Genomic DNA, 23,658 nt, shown 5'->3' with positions numbered 1-23,658 from the left:
ATTCTGTTCCTCAGACTTATGAATTTATGCTTGGAGCAAATTCTAGCGCATTTTCAGGTGATTTTATATCTGAAGAAGGATCCCAAACCATAACGGCACCTGTCCATTCCCCCCAGAGACGTTGCCCGACCCACTGAGTTACTACAGCACTTTGTGCTTGCTCAAGATTCCAGCATCTGCAGTTCCTTGTGCCTTTGTGTAATCATGTTTTCAATGGGTGCTCCAGTTTTCTCGCGCACTCCAAAGATGGGCAGGTTTGTAGGTTAATTGGCTTCTTAATTGTAAATTTTCTCTAGTGTGTGTAGTGAATAGTGTTAGTGCAGGGGAGGAGGGGGGTATCGCTGGTCGGCGCGGACTCGATGGGCCGAAGGGACTGTTCCCATGCTGTATCTCTAAATCTAAATCTAAAGGGGGTATGGGGAGTAGGCAGGAACGGGGTACTGATTGAGAATGATCAGCCATGATCACATTGAATGGTGGTGCTGGCTCGAAGGGCTGAATGGCCTCCTCCTGCACCAATTGTCTATTGTCTATCTAAAACTAAAGCTTCCTCTTGCAGCTCATTCCAGATACGGACTACCCTCTGAGTGAAAACGTGGCCCATGAGGCCCGTCTTAAATCTCTCCCCACTCACCTTAAGCCTAATCCTTAGTTTTAGAATCATAGAGTCTAAGATGTTTCTTTAAGATCAGATAACACCATATATACATACAAGGGCGGCTCGGTGGCGCAGCGGTAGAGTTGCTGCCTCACAGCGCCAGGGTCCCTGGTTCGATCCTGACTACGGGTGCTGTCTGTACGGAGTTTGCACGTTCTCCCCGCGACCTGCGTGGGTTTTCTCCGGGTGCTCCAGTTTGCTCCCACGCTCCACAGACGTGCAGGTTTGTAGGTCAATTGGCTTGGTATAAATGTACAAATGTAAAAATTGTCCCTGGTGTGTGTAGGATAGTGTTAATGTGCGGGGATCGCTGGTCGGCGCGGACCCGGTGGGCCGAAGGGCCTGTTTCCGCGCTGTATCTCTAAACTAAACTAAATCGAGTCAAACCAAACTCAAGTGCCTTTACATTTCAATTTCAGAGAGCTGCATCGAATTGTTCGCTTTGTCGGTGTGACCGGAGAGAGCAGAAGTATTCGTTTGCTTCTGCATGGCTTGTGCGTCCAATTGGCCAAAATATATAATCAGTCGATCCATTTCTCAGAGGTACGATGATGAAAAAGATGGCCGTCTGTGGCCACCTGTTGCGAACGGCGCAACAGAAAATAACCAAAGTAGACACACAACGCTGGAGTAACTCAGCGGGTCAGGCAGCATCTCGGGAGAGAGGGAATGGGTGACGTTTCAGGTGGGACCGTCTACCTCATTGGAGACCCTCGGACTATCTGTGATCGGACTTTACTGGACTTCATCTTGCACTAATCGATATTCCCTTTATTGTTTATCTGTGTACTGTGGACGGCTGGATTGTAATCGTAAGGTCATAAGTAATAGGAGCAGAATTTGGCCATTCGGTCCATCAAGTCTACCCCGCCATTCAATCACGGCTGATCTACCTCTCCCTCCTAACCCCATTCTCCTGCCTTCTCCCCATCACCCCTGACACCCGTACTAATCAACAATCTATCTCTACTTTAAAAATACCCACTGACTTGGCCTCCACAGCCGTCTGTGGCAATTAATTCCACAGATTCACCACCCTCCACGCTAAATAAATTCTTCCTCATCTCCTTCCTAAAGGAATGTCCTTTAATTCTGAGGCTGTGCCCTCTAGTCCTAGACTCTCCCACGAGGGGAAAGACGTCCAGTCATGTACAGTCTTTCCACTGACTGGTTAGCACGCAGCACAAAAGCTTTTTCACTGTACCTCGGTACACGTGGCAATACACTAAACTGGAACCTGTAACTGCTCTTGTCTAGGAGTTCTCGGGGCTGTTAAATGAGTTCACCTCCCTGCTGGAACTCGCTACTGAAGACCATCCTCTGTTGATTAGTTTGGATGGTTTGGACGAATTGTCCGATGACTACGACGCCCAAAGCCTTTCCTGGTTTCCACGCCAGCTGCCGATGAACGTTCGCATCATCGTGTCCGTGACCGCCGGGGAGAACGAAGCTGCACTAACGGTAACAAGGTGGCGGCCCCTGGTGGTGAGCCAGGCGTGGTGCGGACCCTCGGCTCGGTGGGCGCGGGGGGGGTGGGGGGGACGTCACGGACCTTGGGATGGGGAGGAGGGGCAGGTGGGAGTGGAGTTCCAGGAGGAGGTGAACTGGCCGGGGGTTTGGGGAGCTGTGCGGTGTTTGAGGAATAAAGAAAACTTCGCCTGACACGTGTCCCACTTCACTGGCTTTGCTTGACACTCATGTCCGGCTTCGACAACGCCTATTCAGCAACGACACTTGACTATGTCAGGGGTTACGGGGAGAAGGCGGTCACGGTGGCGCGGCGGTAGAGTTGCCGCCTTACAGCGAATGCAGCGCCGGAGACCCGGGTTCCATCCCGTCACTCCAGCACTTTGTGTAAACCAGTATCTGCAGTTTCTTAGTTCTAGATAAAGGGAAAAACCTGGTTTCAAAGTAAGTGTATGTTTAGACTTGGTATCTCAAAATGCTGGAGTAACTCAGCAGGTCAGGCAGCATCTCTGCAGAGAAGAAGGGTCTCGACCCGAAACGTCACCCATTCTTTCTCTCCAGAGATGCTGCCCGACCTGCTGAGTTATTCCAGCATTTTGTGAATAAATACCTTCGATTTGTACCAGCATCTGTAGTTATTTTCCGATACTATTTAGACTTAGTATTGTCACTTGTACCATGATAAAAGATTTTCATTGTACCTTGGTACACATGACAATAATCTAAACTAAACCAAACAAATGTGCAGTGAAAAACTTTGTTTTACACGCTACCCAATCAAGATTATTGAGGGCGGTCACAGTGGCGCAGCGGTAGAGTTGCCGCCTTACAGCGAATGCAGCGCCAGAGACCCGGGTTCCATCCCGACTACGGGCGCTGTCTGTACGGAGTTTGTACGTTCTCCCCGTGACCTGCGTGGGTTTTCTCCGAGATCTTCGGTTTCCTCCCACACTCCAAAGACGTGCAGGTTTGTAGGTTAATTGGCTTGCTAAATGTAAAAACTGTCCCTAGTGGGTGTAGGATAGTGTTAGTGTGCGGGGATCGCAGGTCGGCACGGACCCAGTGGGCCGAAGGGCCTGTTTCCACGCTGCATCTCTAAAACTAAAGGCAGGAGAGAATGGGGTTAGGAGGGAGAGATAGATCAGCCATGATTGAATGGCGGAGTAGACTTGATGGGCTGAATGGCCTCATTCAGCTCCTATCACTTGTGAACAGTGGGAAGAAGTTGCAGTCTGTGAAGGGTGCAGAGAAGATTCATGAGGATGTTGCCAGGACTCGAGGGTGTGAGCTACAGGGAGAGGTTGGGGCAGGCTGGGATTCTATTCCATGGAGCGCAGGAGAATGAGGGGGGAGATCTTATGGAGGTGCACAAAATCATGAGAGGAATAGGTCGGGTAGATGCACAGAGTCTCTTGCCCAGAGTAGGGGAATCGAGGACCAGAGAACATAGGTTAAAGGTGAGGGGGGAAAGATTTAGAGTTCAGAGGTACAGAAACAGACCTTTCGGCCCAACGGGTCCACGCCGACTTATGACACGTTGACTAATTGATTTACTGGACAATTTACACCAAGCAACAGGGGCAGGTTCTTACACATGCTGCTATGCCGAGATCAATGATAAGGTTTGTTAGAAGCCGCACAATAAAAGCAAGAAAAGAGTTAACTTCATTGTGCCAAACATCATGATACATAGCACAATTAATCTACTGGGTTAGGACGGCACGGTGGCGCAGCGGTAGAGTTGCTGCCTCACAGCGCCAGAGACCCGGGTTCCATCCTGACTACGGGTGCTGTCTGTACGTTCTCCATGTGACCTGCGTGGCTTTTCTCCGGGTGCTCCGGTTTCCTCCCATCTAGCTCTATCTAACTCTCTTTGAAATTCATCCAATGAATTGTCCTCCACTGCCCTCTGTGGCAGAGAATTCCACAAATTCACAACTCTCTGGGTGAAAAAGTTCCTTCTCACCTCAGTTTTCAATGGCCTCCCCTTTATTCTAAGACCGTGTGGCCCCTGGTTCTGGAATAAATCACGAGAGGAATAGATCAGGTAGATGCAGAGTCCCTTGCCCAAAGTAGGAGAATCGAGAACCAGAGAACATAGGTTAAAGGTGAGGGGGAAAAGATTTAGAGTTCAGAGGTACAGAAACAGATCCTTCGGCACAATGTGGCCCATCTGAGCTGGATGATCAGCCATGATCATATTGAATGGCAGTGCAGGCTCGAAGGGCCAAATGGCCTACTCCTGCACCTATTTTCTATGTTTCTATCTCTGTTTCTGTAAAGGGGAGGCCATTTAAAACTGTTTGTTTAATCCAAGTTGCAAAACATACTTGGCTAATACAGTATGATTGTGACTATGAGGAAAAACTTTTTCAGTCAGAGAGTTGTGAATCTGTGGAATTCTCTGCCTCAGAAGGCAGTGGAGGCCAATTCTCTGAATGCATTCAAGAGAGAGCTGGATAGAAACATAGAAACATAGAAAATAGGTGCAGGAGTAGGCCATTCGGCCCTTCGAGCCTGCACCGCCATTCAATATGATCATGGCTGATCATGCAGCTCAGTAGCCTGTACCTGCCTTCTCTCCATACCCCCTGATCCCTTTAGCAAAAAGGGCCACATCTAACTCCCTCTTAAATATAGCCAATGAACTGGCCTCAACTACCTTCTGTGGCAGAGAATTCCACAGACTCACCACTCTCCGTGTGAAGAAATGTTTTCTCATCTCGGTCCTAAAAGACTTCCCCCTTATCCTTAAGCTGTGACCCCTGGTTCTGGACTCCCCCAACATCGGAAACAATCTTCCCGCATCTAGCTTCTCCAACCCCTTAAGAATGTTATAAGTTTCAATAAGATACCCCCTCAGTCTTCTAAATTCCAACGAGTACAAGCCCAGTCTATCCAGTCTTTCCTCATATGTAAGTCCCGCCATCCCAGGGATCAATCTTGTGAACCTTCTCTGTACTCCCTCTAAGGCAGTACTCCCTCTAAGGCAAGAACGTCTTTCCTCAGGTTAGGAGACCAAAACTGCACACAATACTCCAGGTGCGGTCTCACCAAGGCCCTGTACAACTGCAGCAGAACCTCCCTGCTCCTAAACTCAAATCCTCTTGCTATGAATGCCAACATACCATTCGCTTTCTTCACTGCCTGCTGCACCTGCACGCTTGCTTTCAATGACTGGTGCACCATGACACCCAGGTCACGTTGCATCTCCCCTTCTCCCAATCGGTCACCATTCAGGTAATACTCTGCTTTCCTGTTCTTGCCGCCAAAGTGGATAACCTCACATTTATCCACATTATATTGCATCTGCCATGCATTTGCCCACTCGCCTAATCTATCCAAGTCGCTCTGCAGCCTCCTAGCATCCTCCTCGCAGCTAACACTGCCACCCAGCTTCGTGTCATCCGCAAACTTAGAGATGTTGCATTCAATTCCCTCATCCAAATCATTAATATACACTGTAAATAACTGGGGTCCCAGCACTGAGCCTTGCGGTACCCCACTAGTCACTGCCTGCCATTCCGAAAAGGACCCGTTTATTCCTACTCTTTGCTTCCTGTCCGCCAACCAATTTTCTATCCACCTCAACACTGAACCCTCAATACCATGTGCTTTAAGTTTGTACACCAATCTCCTATGTGGGACCTTGTCGAAGGCCTTCTGAAAGTCCAGATATAACACATCGACTGGTTCTCCCTTATCCACTCTACTAGTTACATCCTCTTAAGGAGCTCTTAAGGATAGCGGAGTCGGCCCTTCGAGCCAGCACCGCCATTTAAAGTGATCATGGCTGATCATTCTCAGTCAGTACCCCGTTCCTGCCTTCTCCCCATACCCCCTGACTCCGCTATCCTTAAGAGCTCTATCCAGCTCTCTCTTGAGGCAGAGAATTCCACAGACTGCTCTACGTTCTAAGGCAGTCAGGCACGCGTTGTACTAACGTCTCAATTCTTTCAACAGGTTCTCAAGGACGTTGGGCACGTTCTTGATATCCCACCCCTCACCCCCGTGGAAACAGAGAGGATACTGGGCTCCTGGTTGGCAAGGGACGGTCGAAGGCTGGCAGCCGACCAGTGGGCTTTACTGGTGGGGGCTTGCAGGGCCTGCCCCAGCCCTCTGTACCTCCAGTGCGCCTACGCAGAGTCGCTGGGTTGGCGCTCCAGCACCGCGGTGTCGGACATCTACCTGCCGCTGGGCGTCCATCAGTTGTACGCGGCCTTGCTCAGCAGACTGGAGAAGGTGCACGGTGAAGCACTGGTGAGGAGGGCGGCCGGGCTCCTCGCCGTGTCCAGGAACGGCGCCACCTTCGCCGAGCTGACTGACCTCCTCTCGCTGGACCGGGCGGTCGTCCGCGAGCTGCGCCAGTTCCAGGGTGTCTCGGCGCCCAGGGTGCCCGCCGTCACCTGGATGAAGCTGCGCAGGGACCTGCAGGGCCACCTGGTGGAGCGGAGGAGTGACGGCGCCCACACCTACACCTGGGCCCACTCGGCGCTGAGGCGAGCCTGTGCGGACAGGTACCTGGCGTCCAACGACGACCGGCTAGCTCTGCACCTGGCCCTGGCCGACTATTTCTCGGGGAAGTCCAGCCCCGGTGGCCCGGAGGACCTCCATGCTCAGCCGCTGGCCTGGGCCAGAGGAGAAGGCCCAGGTGTCAACCACACCTTCAATCTGCGGAGACTGAACGGGCTTCCTCACCACCTGCTGAAGGCAGGCCAAGTGTCCACCCTGATCACACAGTGCCTCTTCAATTTCCAGTTCCTGCTCCACAAGGTGTGGGCTTTGTCGGTGGTCAGTGTGGAAGAGGACCTGAGATCAGCGTTGACCATGGAGAGGTGGGCTGATAAACTCCGGCCAATATTTCAGTGTCGTCTTGTTGTGTCTCATTGTCTGCAACTCGTTTTTCACCTGGGCCTATAGTGTTCGGGCCAGAGTGTCCGGGCCTACAGTGTCCGGGTCTACAGTGTCCGGGCCTACAGCGTCCGGGCCTACAGTGTCTGGGCCTACAGTGTCCGGGCCTACAGTGTCCGGGCCTACAGCGCCCCCCGGGCCTAATACGGGACAAGGGCGATCCCGTACAGGACAAATCAATTTAGCCCAAAATACAGGATGTCCCGGCTAATACGGGACAGTTGGCAACCCTATCCATGGCTAACAATGGCCTGTTTCTTTTATCATCGTTGCTTTTTTGCATAACTTTCATTCAATTGTTCTACATCGCTCTACATCGCCGTCTATATTTCTCATTTCCCTTTCCCCTGACTCTCAGTCTGAAGAAGGGTCTCGACCTGAAACGTCACCCATTCCTTCTCTCCACAGATGCTGCCTGACCCGCTGAGTTACTCCAGCATTTTGTGTCTATCCTCTGACTTTAGCATTTAGCTTCCAGCCTTTATCACTTTCTCCACCAATCCGTCAAACATACTCCACTCTCTCTCCATCCCTTCCCAACTTCAGTCTTGTACTAGTTTCAAAGTTGTCTTGTGAGTCTCATTGTCTGTAACTTGTTTTTCACCTGGCCAACGGCTAACAATGGCCTGTTTCATTTAACATCGTCACTTATTGCATATCTTTTAATCATTTGTTCTATCTGGGTGTCCTAGTGCACCATTCACTGAAAGAAAGCATGCAGGTACAGCAGGCAGTGAAGAAAGCCAATGGAATGTTGGCCTTCATAACAAGAGGAGTTGAGTATAGGAGCAAAGAGGTCCTTCTGCAGTTGTACAGGGCCCTAGTGAAACCGCACCTGGAGTACTGTGTGCAGTTTTGGTCTCCAAATTTGAGGAAGGATATTCTTGCTTTTGAGGGCGTGCAGCGTAGGTTTACTAGGTTAATTCCCGGAATGGCGGGACTGTCATATGTTGAAAGACTAGAGCGACTAGGCTTGTATACACTGAAATTTAGAAGGATGAGAGGGGATCTTATCGAAACATATAAGATTATTAAGGGGTTGGACACGCTAGAGGCAGGAAACATGTTCCCAATGTTGGGGGAGTCCCGAACCAGGGGCCACAGTTTAAGTATAAGGGGTAGGCCATTTAGAACGGAGATGAGGAAAAACATTTTCACTCGGAGAGTTGTGAATCTGTGGAATTCTCTGCTTCAGAAGGCAGTGGAGGTCAATTCTCTGGATGTTTTCAAGAGAGAGCTAGATAGAGCTCTTAATGATAGAGGAGTCAGGGAGTATGGGTAGAAGGCAGGAACGGGGTACTGATTGAGAATGATCAGCCATGATCACATTGAATGGCGGTGCTGGCTCGAAGGGCCGAATGGCCTCCTCCTGCACCAATTGTCTATTGATCACATTGAATGGCGGTGCTGGCTCAAAGGGCCGAATGGCCTCCTCCTGCACCTATTGTCTATTGTCTATATATTGTGTTATGTTGGTGGGTTCTGTTTTCGTTTTATTGCATTGTATATATTATTTTAATATTTGAATAAATATTTTTGATTTTTAAGAAACCTTTAAAAAAGCCCTTGGGTTTAAACGCCATTTTGTGCTTTCTGAGCAGGAAGGTCGGTGACTTGAACCTCCTGCATGAAGCCATCCAGTTGTCCAAGAAGGTCCTGCTTCAGGATCCACGACAGCTGGCTTCACAACTGGTCGGTCGCCTACAACAGATCGTTACGGAGGATAAACCAGTGGCTCCAGGTACCAGTGAGAGGGGATCTCAGAGAGATGATAGATCAGCCTTGGCCTCAAAGGACAAAGGAAGGACAACTAGATAGAGCTCTTAAGGATAGCGGAGTCAGGGGGTATGGGGAGAAGGCAGGAACGGGGTACTGATTGAGAATGATCAGCCATGATCACATTGAATGGCGGTGTTGGCTCGTAGGGCCGAATGGCCTCCTCCTGCACCTATTGTCTATTGTCTATTGTCTATTGTAATTGAGGTAGTGCAGCGTAGGTTCACGAGATTGATCCCCAGGATGGCGGGACTGTCATATGAGGAAAGATTGAAAAGACTAGGCTTGTTTTCACTGGAGTTTAGAAGGATGAGAGGGGATCTTATAGAGACGTATAAAATTATAAAAGGACCGGACAAGCCAGATGCCGGAAAATTTTCCCAATATTGGGCGAGTCCAGAACCAGGGGCCACAGTCTAAGAATAAAGGGGAGGCCATTTAATACTAAGGTGAGAAGGAACTTTTTCACCCAGAGAGTTGTGAATTTGTGGAATTCTCTGCCACAGAGGGCAGTGGAGGCCAAATCACTGGATGGATTTAAGAGAGAGTTAGATAGAGCTTTAGGGGTTAGTGGAATCAAGGGATACGGGGAGAAGTCAGGCACGGGTTATTGATTGTGGACGATCAGCCATGATCACAATGAATGGCGGTGCTGGCTCGAAGGGCCGAATTGCCTCCTCCTGCACCTATTTTCTATGTTTCTATGTTTCTATCATACAATCCAGGGCAGACAGAAAATGCTGGAGTAACTCAGCGGGACAGGCAGCATCTCGGGAGAGAAGGAATGGGTGACGTTTCGGGTCGAGACCCTTCTCCAGTCTGAAGAAGGGTCTCGACCCGAAACATCACCCATTCCTTCTCTCCCGAGATGCTGCCTGTCCCGCTGAGTTACTCCAGCATTTTGTGTCTACATAGAGACATAGAAAATAGATGCAGGAGGAGGCTATGCGGCCCTTCGAGCCAGCACCGCCATTCATCGTGATCATGGCTGATCATCCACAATCAGTAACCCGTGCCTGCCTTCTCCCCATCTTAACCAGCATCGGCAGTTTTTTTCCTACATAATCCAGGGCAATCCACATATCAGTGAAGAAGGGTCTCAACCCAAAACATCACCCATTCCTTCTCTCCGGAGATGTTGCCTGACCCGCTGAGTTACTCCAGTTTCTGGGGTCTACCTTCCTCCTATCAGTGGTCCTTCGTGATATGTAAAGCGTTTTTTTTCCACTAGTGGGAGAGTCTAGGACCGGAGGCCACAGCCTCAGAATAAAAGGACGTTCCTTTAGAAAGGAGATGAGGAGGAATTTCTTTAGTCAGAGAGTGGTGAATCTGTGGAATTCATTGTCACAGAAGTCAATGGATTTTTTTAAAGCAGTGAAACAGACAAGGTTCCCAGAGGACTAGAGAGAAGCTACTTTAGTTTAAATTTAGTTTAATTTAGCTTAGTTTAGTTTAGATTTAGTTTAGAATTAGTTTAGATTCAGTTAATTTTCACATGTACCGAGCGAGGTACAGTGAAAAGCTTTTGTGTTGCGTGCCGTCCAGTCAGTGGAAAGACAATACATGATTACAATTGAGTTGTCCACAGTGTACAGATACATATTGACTTGTCCCATCGAGTCTACTCCACCATTCAATCATGACTGATCCATCTCTCCCTCTCTCCCCCACTCACCTGCCTTCTCCCCATAACCCCTGACACCCATACTAATCAAGAATCTGTCAATCTCCATCTGAAAAATACCCACTGACTTGGCCTCCACAGCCGTCTGTGGCAATGAATCCCACGAATTCACCACCCTCTGACTAAAGAAATTCCTCCACATCTCCTTCCTAAAGGAACGTCCTTTAATTCTATGACCTCTGGTCCTAGACTCTCCCACTAGTGGAAACATCCTCTCCACATCCACTCTATCCGGGCCTTTCACTATTCGGTAAGTTTCAATGAGGTTCCCCCCTCATCCTTCTAAACTCCAGCGAGTACAGGCCCAGTGCTGACAAACGCTCATCATAGGTTAACCCACTCATTCCTGGGATCATTCTCGTAAACCTCCTCTGGACCCTCTCCAGAGCCAGCACATCCTCAGATATGGTATCGTTGCTTATTGCGGGCGCTGTCTGTCGCACGCTGTCCCCAGGTTTGCTAGGTTCTCTTAGATGCATTTAGAAGCATGTAATATTAAAATAAGTAAAGTCATTTGAAAATACCATAAAATGCTTGTGTTTAACCAGTTTATTTACCGTCAGGACATTTGACAGGTAGATTGGAGGCGACAGTTTGACGGTCAGGTAGGCGTGGGAATTTTCGCGATGTTTATGGCCATCAGCGATTTACTTTTAAAGTGGGCTCCCAACCCAGATATGCAACCCAGAAACCAGATATGCATCTCCCGTACATTTTCAAGGAATGCCCACACTCCGCACAAAAATCCATTTAACCACTTTTAAAATCAAATTTCTTAATACAGCTATTAGTAAACTGGAAGTCAATCCTGTTTATGCCTTGTTACCATGAAGCTTGGTTTTCAAGTAACCCGGGAAAGATGTTATATTTCAAAACTCTCAAGTACTTACCGACTTGTCAGTCATTTCAGCGAAAATTAGGACGCCGGAGAAGCATTGACAGCGTGGGAATTTCCGCGATGTTTCCGAAGACGCTGTGATCTCGACCTGACTCGGCATTGTCGTGGTCATTGTCGTCGGGTAAAAGAAAAGTTCGGCGAACTGCTACGACTTTGACAGTCGCCGGCAGTCGTCTAAAAAATGGCCTAAGTGGGGCAGGCCCTTTTACTACTGATTGAACTTGCAGATTAACTTGTTGGGAATCCTGCACCAGCATTCCCAAGTCCTTTTCCACCTCCGATTTCTGGATTCTCTCGCCATTCTTAACATAGTCTACTCTTTTATTCCTAGTACCAAAATGCATGACTCCACATGGACTCATTGGGCTGCTCTGCACATTCTGTGCTAACTGGGGCAATTGTGTTTATGAACGGATGAATAATGAATGAGTTTATTGGCCAAGTATGTACACATACAAGGAATATGCCTTGTTGCTCCGCTCACAAGTAACAACACGAACATATAGTAAACAATTAATAATAAAGCATAAAACATTAAAACATTAAGAACACAACATGACAATTTAAACGTGTGAGTGAAATAAACCAGAGCAAAAAGAGACTACAGACTTTTGGTTGTTGAGTAGAGCTACTACTCGCGGAAAGAAGCTGTGTTTATGTCTGGCTGTGGCTGCTTTGACAGTCCGGAGTCGCCTTCCAGAGGGATGTGCTTCAAAGAGTTTGTGGCCAGGGTGAGAGGGGTCAGAGATGATCTTGCCCGCTCGCTTCCTGACCCTTGCAGTGTACAGTTCGTCAATGGGGGGAAGGTTGCAGCCAACAACCTTCTCAGCTGAGGGTTTCAGGATAGTCTTGTCTGCTGTGTGCAAAATCTGTATTTCGCTGCAGCTGGTACACGTGACAATAAAGAAACCATTGAACCATTGATCCATTAAATGAGTGTTGCAATACTTCTTCTTCAGATGACCCAAGAAAATACCCCCATCTCCTGCGTTTGCTGAACCAGTGTCAACGATCTTCAATGCCTTTCCTCGTACCCTCATTCACCTGCCTCTTACCCCCGGGAGGACTGCTGTACAGTACACTGACGGGTAAGAAACGCTCTGTCCCAAACCTGTGTGTGTCCCGTCCATTGCACCTGCCCAGATTTTATTGTAAGTGTCGAAGCGGGGAACTGCAGATGCTGGTTTATGAATGCAATGGCAACGTCAGTCTTTTCCAATAGAGCCCTTTCCGATAGCCATTACTTCACAGGGAAGGTATTTATTCACAAAATACTGGAGAAACTCAGCAGGTCAGGCAGCATCTCAGGAGAGAAGGAATGGGCGACGTTTCGGGTCGAGACCCTTCTTCACAGGGAGTGGGAGTGATCGATCTTGACGCGGGCCGACATGAGAGATTTCCAAACGTATTTTCGGTTTAATAAGTCGTTTATTGAAGTAGTAGTGCAAACTGGTCTGTATCTCCCCAAGAATTCAACCCTCGTCATAGGTCTGAACTGTCTGACCTATTCAACTCTCGGCATAGGTCTGAATAGGTCTGAAACAGACTTTATCTGCTGAGGAGACTCAGGTCCTTTGGAGTGCAGGGGGCACTACTAAGGACCTTCTACAACACGGTGGTTGCATCGGCCATTTTCTACGGAGTGGTCTGCTGGAGCAGCAGCATCTCAGCGGCGGAAGGGAAGAGACTCGACAAGCTGGTCAGGAAGGCCAGCTCTGTCCTGGGTTGCCCCCTCGACTCAGTGCAGGCGGTGGGAGAGAGGAGGATGATGGCAAAGCTAACATCGCTGCTGGACAACGACTCCCACCCCATGCAGGACACTGTCACTGCACTGAGTAGCTCCTTCAGTGACAGACTCCTTCACCCCAAGTGCGTGAAGGAGAGATATAGGAGGTCCTTCCTTCCCGCTGCTGTGAGACTGCACAACCAGCACTGCTCCCAGCAGACCAGTCAACAGTAACAGTTAACATAGAAACATAGAAAATAGGTGCAGGAGTAGGCCATTCGGCCCTTCGAGCCTGCACCGCCATTCAATATGATCATGGCTGATCATCCAACTCAGTATCCCGTACCTGCCTTCTCTCCATACCCCCTGATCCCTTTAGCCACAAGGGCCACATCTAACTCCCTCTTAAATATAGCCAATGAACTGGCCTCAACTACCCTCTGTGGCAGAGAATTCCACAGATTCACCACTCTCTGTGTGAAAAAAAACTTTCTCATCTCAGTCCTAAAAGACTTCCCCCTTATCCTTAAACTGTGACCCCTTGTTCTGGACTTCCCCAACATCGGGAACAATCTTCCTGCATCTAGCCTGTCCAACCCCTTAAGAATTTTGTAAGTTTCTATAAGATCCCCCCTCAATCTTCTAAATTCCAGCGAGTACAAGCCGAGACTATCCAGTCTTTCTTCATATGAAAGTCCTGCCACCCCAGCCAGGAATCAATCAGTAACAGTAAAGGAAAAACACAGTAAATGATGACAATTATCCTTTTATTTATAACAAGTGTCTCTTGCTATCCACTTTGCTGCTGTAACACTGCAAATTTCCCCGGTGTGGGACAAATAAAGGAATATATTATTATTATTATTATTATTATTATTATTATTATTATTATTACATGGGTTTTATTAAATGTGGTGACTTAATAGGTGCCCATTGCGATCTCACAGGTCATACTGACCGGATTACAGCGGTAACATGTTTCCAGAAGGGCCTTCGAGCAATCACGGCATCGCGGGACGGGACGTTAAAGATCTGGGACCTCAACAGTGGCAAAGCATTGCATACAGTCCATGGCGTTGGCAGGGCCATCGATTCCATAACTCTGTGCCTGCAGAATACACTGGCGGCTGTGACTGAGGACAACGGTCTCCAGCTGTGGGATATCCACAATGGGCAGCAGATATTCACGGTCACTAGTTCCCTGGACCCACCCATAGTACGGTCGGCGCTCGACGGACAACACCTGTTGGCCTTTTACGACGGAAGCCATTTTGTTAAGGTAAGACATCACAAAATGCTGGAGTAACTCAGCGGGTCAGGCAGCATCACTTAGGAGAGAAGGAATGGGTGATGTTTCGGGTCAAGATCCTTCTTCAGACTGATGTCAGGGGAGGGGGCAGGACAAAGATAGGATGTAGTTGGAGTCAGTAAGACTAGTGGGCGAACTGGGAAGGGGGAGGGGAAAGAGAGGGACAGAGGAACTATCTGAAGTTAGAGAAGTCAATGTTCATACCGCTAGGGTGTAAACTACCCAAGCGAAATATGAGGTGCTGTTCCTCCAATTTGCGGTGGGCCTCACTATGACAATGGAGGAGGCCCAGGACAGAAAGGTCTGACTGGGAATGGGAGGGGGAGTTGAAGTGCTGAGCCACCGGGAGATCAGGTTGGTTAAGGCAGACTGAGCGGAGGTGTTGAGCGAAACGATCGCCGAGCCTGCGTTTGGTTTCGCCGATGTAGAGAAGTTGGCACCTGGAACAGCAGAAACAATAGATGAGGTTGGAGGAGGTGCAGGGCAGGTAAGAATACTGTGGCTATTGTAACGAGGTACATAGAGTCATAGAGTTATCGAGTCATAGATTGATACAGTGTGGAAACAGACCCTTCGGCCCAATTCGCCTACACCGGCCAACAATGTCCCAGTTGCCCTAGTCCCATTTGTCTGCGCTTGGTCCATAACCCTCCAAACCTGTCCTATCCATGTACCTGTCCAACTGTTTCTTAAACGATGGAATAGTCCCAGCCTCAACTACCTCCTCTGGCAGCTCGTTCCATGCACCCACCACCCTTTATGTGGAAATGTTACCCCTCGGATTCTTATTAAATCTTTCCCCCTTCACCTTGAACCTATGTCCTCTGGTCCTCGATTCCCCTACTCTGGGCAAGAGACTCTGTGCATCTACCCGATCTATTCCTCTCATGATTTTGTGGAATACTTCAAGAATACTTTCCTCAAGAATACTTTCACAGCAAGGCGTGTTCCAATGTAAGGCACTTGCCCAGTTAACCACGGTCTCTCGGCTAAGCTGTGAGTGAACCCATGCGTTGCAATTGTGAAGGACTCTCGGTGGCGCAGCAATAGACCTGCTGCCTCACAGCGCCAGGCGTCTGTACGGAGTTTGCACGTTCTCCCCGTGCGGGTTTTCTCAGAGACCCAGTCCCGTGAGCTTGGTGACCGGCGTGTACAGACTAATAGGTTAATTGGCTTCTGTAAATGGTCGTCTAGTGTGGGGGAAACAGATGAGAAAGTGGTATAACATGGAACCAATGTACCGGTGATCGCTGGTCGGCACGGGCTCGGTGGGCTGAAGGGCCTGTTACCACAATGCATCTTAGTTTAGTTTAGACATACAGCGCGGAAACAATAGACAATAGGTGCAGGAGGAAGCCATTCGGGCCTTCGAGCCAGCACCGCCATTCAATGTGATCATGGCTGATCATTCTCAATCAGTATCTGCCTTCTCCCCATACCCCCTGACTCCGCTATCCTTAAGAGCTCTATCTAGCTCTCTCTTGAATGCATTCAGAGAATTGACCTCCACTGCCTTCTGTGTGTGTGTGTGTGCGTGTGTCTGTGTGTATTTGTGTGTGTGCGTGTGTGTGTGTGTGTGTGTGTGTGTGTGTGTGTGTGTGTGTGTGTGTGTGTGTGTGCGTGTGTGTGTGTGTATGTGTGTGTGTGTGTGTGTATTTGTGTGTGTGTGTGTGTGTGTGTGTGTGGGTGCGTGTGTGTGTATGTGTGTGTGTGTGTGTGCGTGTGTGTGTGTGTGTGTGTGTGTGTGTGTGTGTGTGCGTGTGTGTGTGTGTATGGGTGCGTGTGTGTGGGTGCGTGTGTATGTGTGTGTGTGCGTGTGTGTGCGTGTGTGTGTGTGTGTTTGCATTTTAGCACATGTGCTTCTTCGTAACTCATTTCTTTCATTGACTTTCATTGACTTATTTAATTGTTTCAGCAAAAACCCTTCCCCACCAACCTTCCATTAACACATTAATTGGTATGAAGATGGAAAGATCAAAAATAGAACACCAATTATGATTGTTTTATAAAGCTGCAGATATATATTTCATCTATGCAGCATTTCTCTCTTCCAGTTTTTACCCAGCGTAGTGGAATCAAGAACCATACGTTTAAGGTGAGGGGGGGAAGATTTAATAGCAAAACATAGAAACATAGAAACATAGAAAATAGGTGCAGGAGTAGGCCATTCGGCCCTTCGAGCCTGCACCGCCATTCAATATGATCATGGCTGATCATCCAACTCAATATCCCGTACCTGCCTTCTCTCCATACCCCCTGATCCATTTAGCCACAAGGGCCACATCTAACTCCCTCTTAAATATAGCCAATGAACTGGCCTCAACTACCTTCTGTGGCAGAGAATTCCACAGATTCACCACTCTCTGTGTGAAAAAAAACTTCCTCATCTCGGTCCTAAAAGACTTCCCCCTTATCCTTAAACTGTGACCCTGAGGGGCAACTTATTCACAGAGGGTGGTGGGTGTATGGAACGAGCTGCCAGAGGAGGTAGTTGAGGCTGGGACTATTCCAACATTTGGATAGGACAGGTTCTGGTCCAAACGCAGGCAGGTGGGACTAGTATAGATGGAACATGTTTGGGTCGGCATGGGCAAGTTGGGCCGAAGGGCCTGTTTCATGCTGTATGACTCGATGATTCTCCAATGTCATTGGAGTGTGGGAGGAAACTGGAGCACCCGGAGAAAAAAACCCACGCTGGTCACGGGGAGAACGTACAAACTCCGTACAGACAGCGCCCGTAGTCGGGATGGAACCCGGGTCTCTGGCGCTGTGAGGCGGCAACTCTACCACTGCGCCAGTGAGGACAATTTACAATATTGCCAAAGCCAATTAGCGTACAAAGCCGCAGTGTGGTGGGAAACCGGAGCAGCCGGAGAAAACCCACGCCGTGACACCCAGCATCCAAGCATTCTTTATACAGCCATGTTGTGGCAGGAGACTGAAATATTACCCTGGGGAACGATGCATGGAGAGAACGGACCTCACAGAAACATAGAAAATATGTGCAGGAGGAGGCCATTCAGCCCTTCGAGTCAGCACCGCCATTCATTGTGATCATTGCTGATCATCCACAATCAGTAACCCGTGTCTGCCTTCTCCCCATATCCCTTGATTCCGCTAGCCCCTAGAGCTCTATTTAACTCTCTTTTAAATTCATCCAGTGAATCGGCCTCCACAGCCCTCTGTGGCAGAGAATTCCACAAATTCACAACTCTCTGGGTGAAAAGGGTTTTTTCTCGCCTCAGTTTTAAATGGCCTCCCCTTTATTCTTAGACTGTGTGGCCCCTGGTTCTGGACTCCCCCAACATTGGGAACATTTTTCCTGCATCTCGCTTGACCAGTCCTTTTAATAATTTTATACCTCTCCAGTAGCTCCCCTCTCATCCTTCTAAATTCCAGTGAATACAAGCCCAGTCTTTCCAATCTTTCCCGCCATCCTGGGGATTAACCCAATAGCAATCAATATTAATCAATAGCAAGGACGTCCTTCCTCAAATTGGAAGACCAAAACTGCGCACATTACTCCAGACTCCATACTCCAATACTTAAGGCGGCACGGTGGCGCAGCGGTAGAGTTGCTGCCTTACAGCGAATGCAGCGCCGGAGATTCGGGTTCCATCCCGACTACAGGCGCTGTCTGTACGGAGTTTGTACGTTCTCCCCGTGACCTGCGTGGGTTTTCTCCGAGATCTTCGGTTTCCTCCCACACTCCAAAGACGTGCAGGTTTGTAGGTTAATTGGCTTGGTAAATGTAAAAATTGTCCCTAGTGTGTGTAGGATAGTGTTAGTGTGCGGGGATCGCTGGGCGGCGCGGACTCGGTGGGCCGAAGGGCCTGTTTCTGCGCTGTATCTCTAAATCTAAAAAAAAATAGATGTGTTCTCACCTGGGCTCTGTACAACTGCAGAAAGGCCTCTTTACTCCTAAGTTCAAATCACCAAGACAAAATTGGCACGTTAAACAACACTCTTCCTGCACCATATTCTTTCTCCTCAGTATTCTGAACTCTTGCAACACTGACATCCAAACACATCCATGCAAAGAAAAGTCGTTTTGCTGGAAAAATAAAGAACTCAGCGCTGCAGTTAATTTCGATCGCTGCCCCGCTGTTTGCCAGGATTTGCTGAATTTCCTCTCAGTGAAAAATCTGAGAACTCACAGCTCGTGTGACTGTTGATGAGACAGAATGAATCCAATTAATATTTCACACGTTTGCAGTCCCTAATCGTGCAATTTATAATTAAGTTTGCTAATTTAAAAGGAATTACTTTTGGAAAGTAACACAAACAATCTCAGTGCAGTCTCAGTTCAGTTTATTGTCATGTGTGCTGAGGTACATTGAAAAGCTTTTGTTGCGTGCTAACCAGTCAGCAGAAAGACAATACATGAATAATAGACAATAGACAATAGGTGCAGGAGTAGGCCATTCGGCCCTTCGAGCCAGCACCGTCATTCAATGTGATCATGGCTGATCATTCTCAATCAGTACCCCGTTCCTGCCTTCTCCCCATACCCCCTGACTCCGCTATCCTTAAGAGCTCTATCTAGCTCTCTCTTGAATGCATTCAGAGAATTGGCCTCCACTGCCTTCTGAGGCAGAGAATTCCACAGATTCACAACTCTCTGACTGAAAAAGTTTTTCCTCATCTCAGTTCATTCGGCCCACCGGGTCCGCGCCGACCAGCGATCCCCGCACACTAACACTATCCTACACCCACTAGGGACAATTTTTACATTCACCAAGCCAATTAACCTACAAACCTGCACGTCTTTGGAGCGTGGGAGGAAACCGAAGATCTCGGAGAAAACCCACGCAGGTCACGGGGAGAACGTACAAACTCCGTACAGACGGCGCCCGTAGTCGGGATGGAACCCGGGTCTCTGGCGCTGCATTCGCTGTAAGGCAGCAACTCTACCGCTGCGCCACCGTGACCGCCCTCTAAACTGAACCAATGAAATGTTTGCGCTTTCAGATTTTTGATGTGTCGAACTGCTGCCGATTGTTACACCTAGTGGACATCACCCCAGAAAACAACCCCATTCACAAGGATCACACGGTTTTAGTGTCTGAACATTCATTGGGAGATCAAGTTCTTTTTGCCTATCGGTAAGTATTCAACCAACACCTCCTGCTGTGTGGATTACAAGCACCTTGTATGTTATGTTATTGGAGTAACTCAGCGGGTCAGGCAGCATCTCTGGAGAACATGGATAGGTGACGTTTCACAGAGTGCTGGAGTAACTCAGCGGGTCAGGCAGCATCTGTGGAGAATATGGATAGGTGACGTTTCACAGAGTGCTGGAGTAACTCAGCGGGTCAGGCAGCATCTGTGGAGAATATGGATAGGTGACGTTTCACAGAGTGCTGGAGTAACTCAGCAGGTCAGGCAGCATCTCTGGAGAACATGGATAGGCGACGTTTCAGGTCGGGACCATCGACCTCAAAGGAGAAGACACAGAGTGCAGAATATAGTTCTCAGCATTGTAGCACATCAGTTCCAGGGTCCAATGTCCGCAATGGGGTAGGGGTGAATCGGACTTTGCCCTAGCTTATGGAAGGGCTGTTCAGAAGCCTGATAACAGAGGGGAAGAAGCTGTTCCCGAGTCTGATGGGGTCTGGGGCTCCTGTACCTCTTTCCCGATGGTGGCAGTGGGACAGGAGTGTGGCCAGGGTAGTGTGTTTCAGTTTCAGTTTCAGATCAGTTTAGTATATTGTCACGTGTACCGAGGTACAGTGAAAAGCTTTTGTTGCATGCTATCCGGTCAGCAGAAAGACAATACATGATTGCAATCAATGTATTGTCTTTCTGCTGACCGGAAAGCACGCAACAAAAGCTTTTCACTGTACCTCGGTACATATGTATACGTAGATACAAGTTAACGGAATAACGTTTAGTGCAAGGTAAAGCCAGCAAAGTCCGATCAAGGATAGTCCGAGGGTCACCAATGAGGTAGATAGTAGTTCAGCACTGCTCTCTGGTTGTGGTAAGGTGGTTCAGTTGCCTGATAACAGACGGGAAGAAACTCAATAGTCAATCAATAGTCAATAGTCGTTTATTTGTCACATCCACATAAATGTGTAGTAAAATGAAACATTACCTGCAGTTGAACAATAAGACCAATAAGATTAATCAATAAAAATGCAATAACACATACAATCACAACTAACACCAAACAAAAAGAAACATCCATCACAGTGAGTCTCCTCCAGTCCCTCCTCACTGTGATGGAAGGCCAGAATGTCTTTTTCTCTTCCCTGCCGTCTTGTCCCGCGGTCAGGCTGTTGGAGTTGCCACGTCGGGGCGGTCGGGGCTCCCGATATTGAAGCCCCCGCTGGGCGGTGAAAAAAAATCCCGCGGCCTATTTCAGGCCGCGCCGGATGGTGAAAGGTCCGTGGCGGGCCGACCCAAGCCCCGCGATTCGGGGCGGGCGAACACGTTGCCGCTGCCGCTGCCGGAGCTCCCGATGTCGGCCCCCATCCAGGGGCCTGCGGGCTTCCGACGTCCACGCGGCCTGCGCCGGAGCCTCCGGAGACGAGTCGCAGCCGTTCCCGCAGCATTCGCAGGCAGCCAGCGCCGCAGGTGGCTGTCCCTGAATCTGGAGGTGTGCGTTTTCACACTTCTGTACCTCTTGCCCGATGGGAGAGGGGAGAAGAGGGAGTGGCCGGGGTGAGACTGGTCCTTGATTATGTTGCTGGCCTTGCCGAGGCAGCGTGAGGTGTAGATGGAGTCAATGGAAGGGAGGTTGGTTTGTGTGATGGTCTGGGCTGCTTCCAGAATTCTCTGCAATTTCTTGCGGGTCTTGGGTGGAGCTGTTCCCAAACCAAGCTGTGGGCCCATGGGTATTGGGCGGTCATTTTACTTTGAACGTGCAGATCTTCGATTCGATCTAATTGTTTATTTGTGGCTTTGCCAGGAGTGGGAGAGAAGGCCTGGTACTGAGTTCTAAACTAGGGAAGGTTGTGGCCAAGCTGCCAGCCCGCGACGATGCGGCTTCCATCCAAGGAGTAGCGGTCACCACGGACTACTTCCTGCTAGTCTGCAGGTACGTACTAATCTACGGTTTCTACTGAATGTTTAGTTTAGTTTAGATTAGACATACAGCGCGAAAACAGGCCCTTTCGGCCCACCGGGTCCGCGCCGACCAGCGATCCCTGCATATTAACACCATCCTATATACACACTAGGGACAATTTTTACATTTATACTGAGCTAATTAACCTACAAACCTGCACGTCTTTGGAGTGTGGGAGGAAACCGAAGATCTCGGAGAAAACCCACGCCGGTCACGGGGAGAACGTACAAACTCCGTACAGACAGCACGGGATCGTAGTTGGGATGGAACACGGGTCTCCGGCGCTGCCTTCGCTGTAAGGCAGCGACTCCACCTGTGCCGAATGTGTGTGGCTTTTGGCACCATGGTAAAGTCGTTAGCGTCCACCGTTAGCGGAGGAGCGGTCTGTACAAATTACAAATTGCTTTGATTGTCATTCAAAATGAATTGAACGAAATTGTCGTTACCACGGAGTCACAACCAATAAAGAGCACAAGACACACAATCACACAGGTTTAACACAGACAACCATCACAGTGATTCCTCCAGGCACACCCTCACTGTGATGGAGGGCAAAGAAAAGTCTCATCTCCTCCTCAGTTCCTCTCCCGCGGTCTGGCAGTCAAACTGCTGCCTCGAGGCGATCGAGGTTCCCGACTTTTGAAGGCCCCGCCGGGCGATGGAAGGTCCCAGGCCGAGCCACGCAGGGCGACGAAGGTCCTGCGAACGGGTCGATCGAGCCTCGCGGTTCAGGGCGGTTGAAGCTGCTACGGCTGGAGCTCCCGAAAGCCAGTCGCCAGCCAGGGACCTGCGAGCTCCCGATGTTGCGGTCTGCAGGGCCCGCGGCCGAAGCCTCCGAGATGGTAAGTCCATGCCCTGCGACCGGAGCCTTCAAGGTCGATCCCAGCTGGAGGCCGCCAACTCCTACGATGTTAGGCCGCAGCGCGAATGGAGATACGACACGGAAAAAGGTCGCATCTCCCGTTGAGGAGGAGATTTGAAACAAAAGGTTTCCCCCCCCCCCCACCACCCCACACATATACACTGCTAAAAATAGGTCATTACATTACGTACATTTAAACGCTAACAATACACAAAGAAAGAAAAAGGCAGACAGACTGCCAGCGAGCCACGTCCGGTATCGGAGCACCATAAGCGGAGGAGCGCGTCCGTCCGTCTGTCTGTATGTTTGTGGCTGCTCTGCCCACCCCTTCGGTGACGGCCCTCTCCCTGTGCTGTGACGTTGCTCCAGGTATCCGTGCTCGAGGCTGCGCGGGGCACTCCGCATCGAGCTGTTTGCGGCGAAGGGCCGCGCCTACGTCCGCACGGTGAGCGGCTGCTGCGACCACCGCCTGACCTTCCTGTCCGTGAACCACTCGGGTTCCCACCTCCTGGCGCTCAGCTCCTCGCGCCGGGCCGACATCTCCGCCATCCTCTCCTGGAACCTCGAGACAGAAGACCACAAGCACCTGGCCGAGTTCCAGTCCGCGGCCATCGCAGGCAAGTGGGCTCCCGCCAACGTCACCCGCGCCTTCATACGAACATAGAATCATAGAGAATAGGTGCAGGTGGAGGCCATTCAGCCCTTCGAGCCAGCACCGCCATTCATTGTGATCATGGATAGACTCGGCTTGTACTCGCTGGAATTTAGACGATTGAGGGGGGATCTTATAGAAACTTACAAAATTCTTAAGGGGTTGGACAGGCTAGATGCAGGAAGGTTGTTCCCGATGTTGGGGAAGTCCAGAACAAGGGGTCACAGTTTAAGGATAAGGGGGAAGTCTTTTAGGACCGAGATGAGAACGTTTTTTTTCACACAGAGAGTGGTGAATCTGTGGAATTCTCTGCCACAGAAGGTAGTTGAGGCCAGTTCATTGGCTATATTTAAGAGGGAGTTAGATGTGGCCCTTGTGGCTAAAGGGATCAGGGGGTATGGAGAGAAGGCAGGTACGGGATACTGAGTTGGATGATCAGCCATGATCATATTGAATGGCGGTGCAGACTCGAAGGGCCGAATGGCCTACTCCTGCACCTATTTTCTATGTTTCTATGGCTGATCATCCACAATCAGTAACCCGTGCCTGCCTTCTCCCCATATCCCTTGATTCCGCTAGCTCCTAGAGCTCTATCTAACTCTCTTTTAAATCCATCCAGTGATTTGGCCTCCACTGCCCTCTG

General features: G+C 49.5%; 1 protein-coding gene across 1 annotated transcript in view; it reads left to right on the top strand.

Annotated features, from left to right (window-relative positions):
- The window catches only part of LOC144592274 (uncharacterized), a 65,835-nt gene that overhangs the window by 12,290 nt on the left and 29,887 nt on the right, over positions 1–23,658 (top strand). Inside the window, exons 4-12 of the mRNA XM_078396803.1 lie at positions 1,078–1,201; positions 1,916–2,119; positions 6,089–6,960; positions 8,638–8,777; positions 12,354–12,482; positions 14,068–14,399; positions 19,401–19,534; positions 21,343–21,471; positions 22,733–22,980. Of these exons, the coding sequence (XP_078252929.1) occupies positions 1,078–1,201; positions 1,916–2,119; positions 6,089–6,960; positions 8,638–8,777; positions 12,354–12,482; positions 14,068–14,399; positions 19,401–19,534; positions 21,343–21,471; positions 22,733–22,980 (2,312 nt within the window). The remainder of the gene's footprint in view (positions 1–1,077; positions 1,202–1,915; positions 2,120–6,088; positions 6,961–8,637; positions 8,778–12,353; positions 12,483–14,067; positions 14,400–19,400; positions 19,535–21,342; positions 21,472–22,732; positions 22,981–23,658) is intronic.

The sequence above is a fragment of the Rhinoraja longicauda genome, chromosome 3 (genome assembly GCF_053455715.1).
Source record: "Rhinoraja longicauda isolate Sanriku21f chromosome 3, sRhiLon1.1, whole genome shotgun sequence".
NCBI lineage: Eukaryota > Metazoa > Chordata > Chondrichthyes > Rajiformes > Arhynchobatidae > Rhinoraja > Rhinoraja longicauda.
The sequence above is the reverse complement of the archived record's forward strand: the minus strand, read 5'-3'. Positions and strand labels throughout refer to the sequence as shown.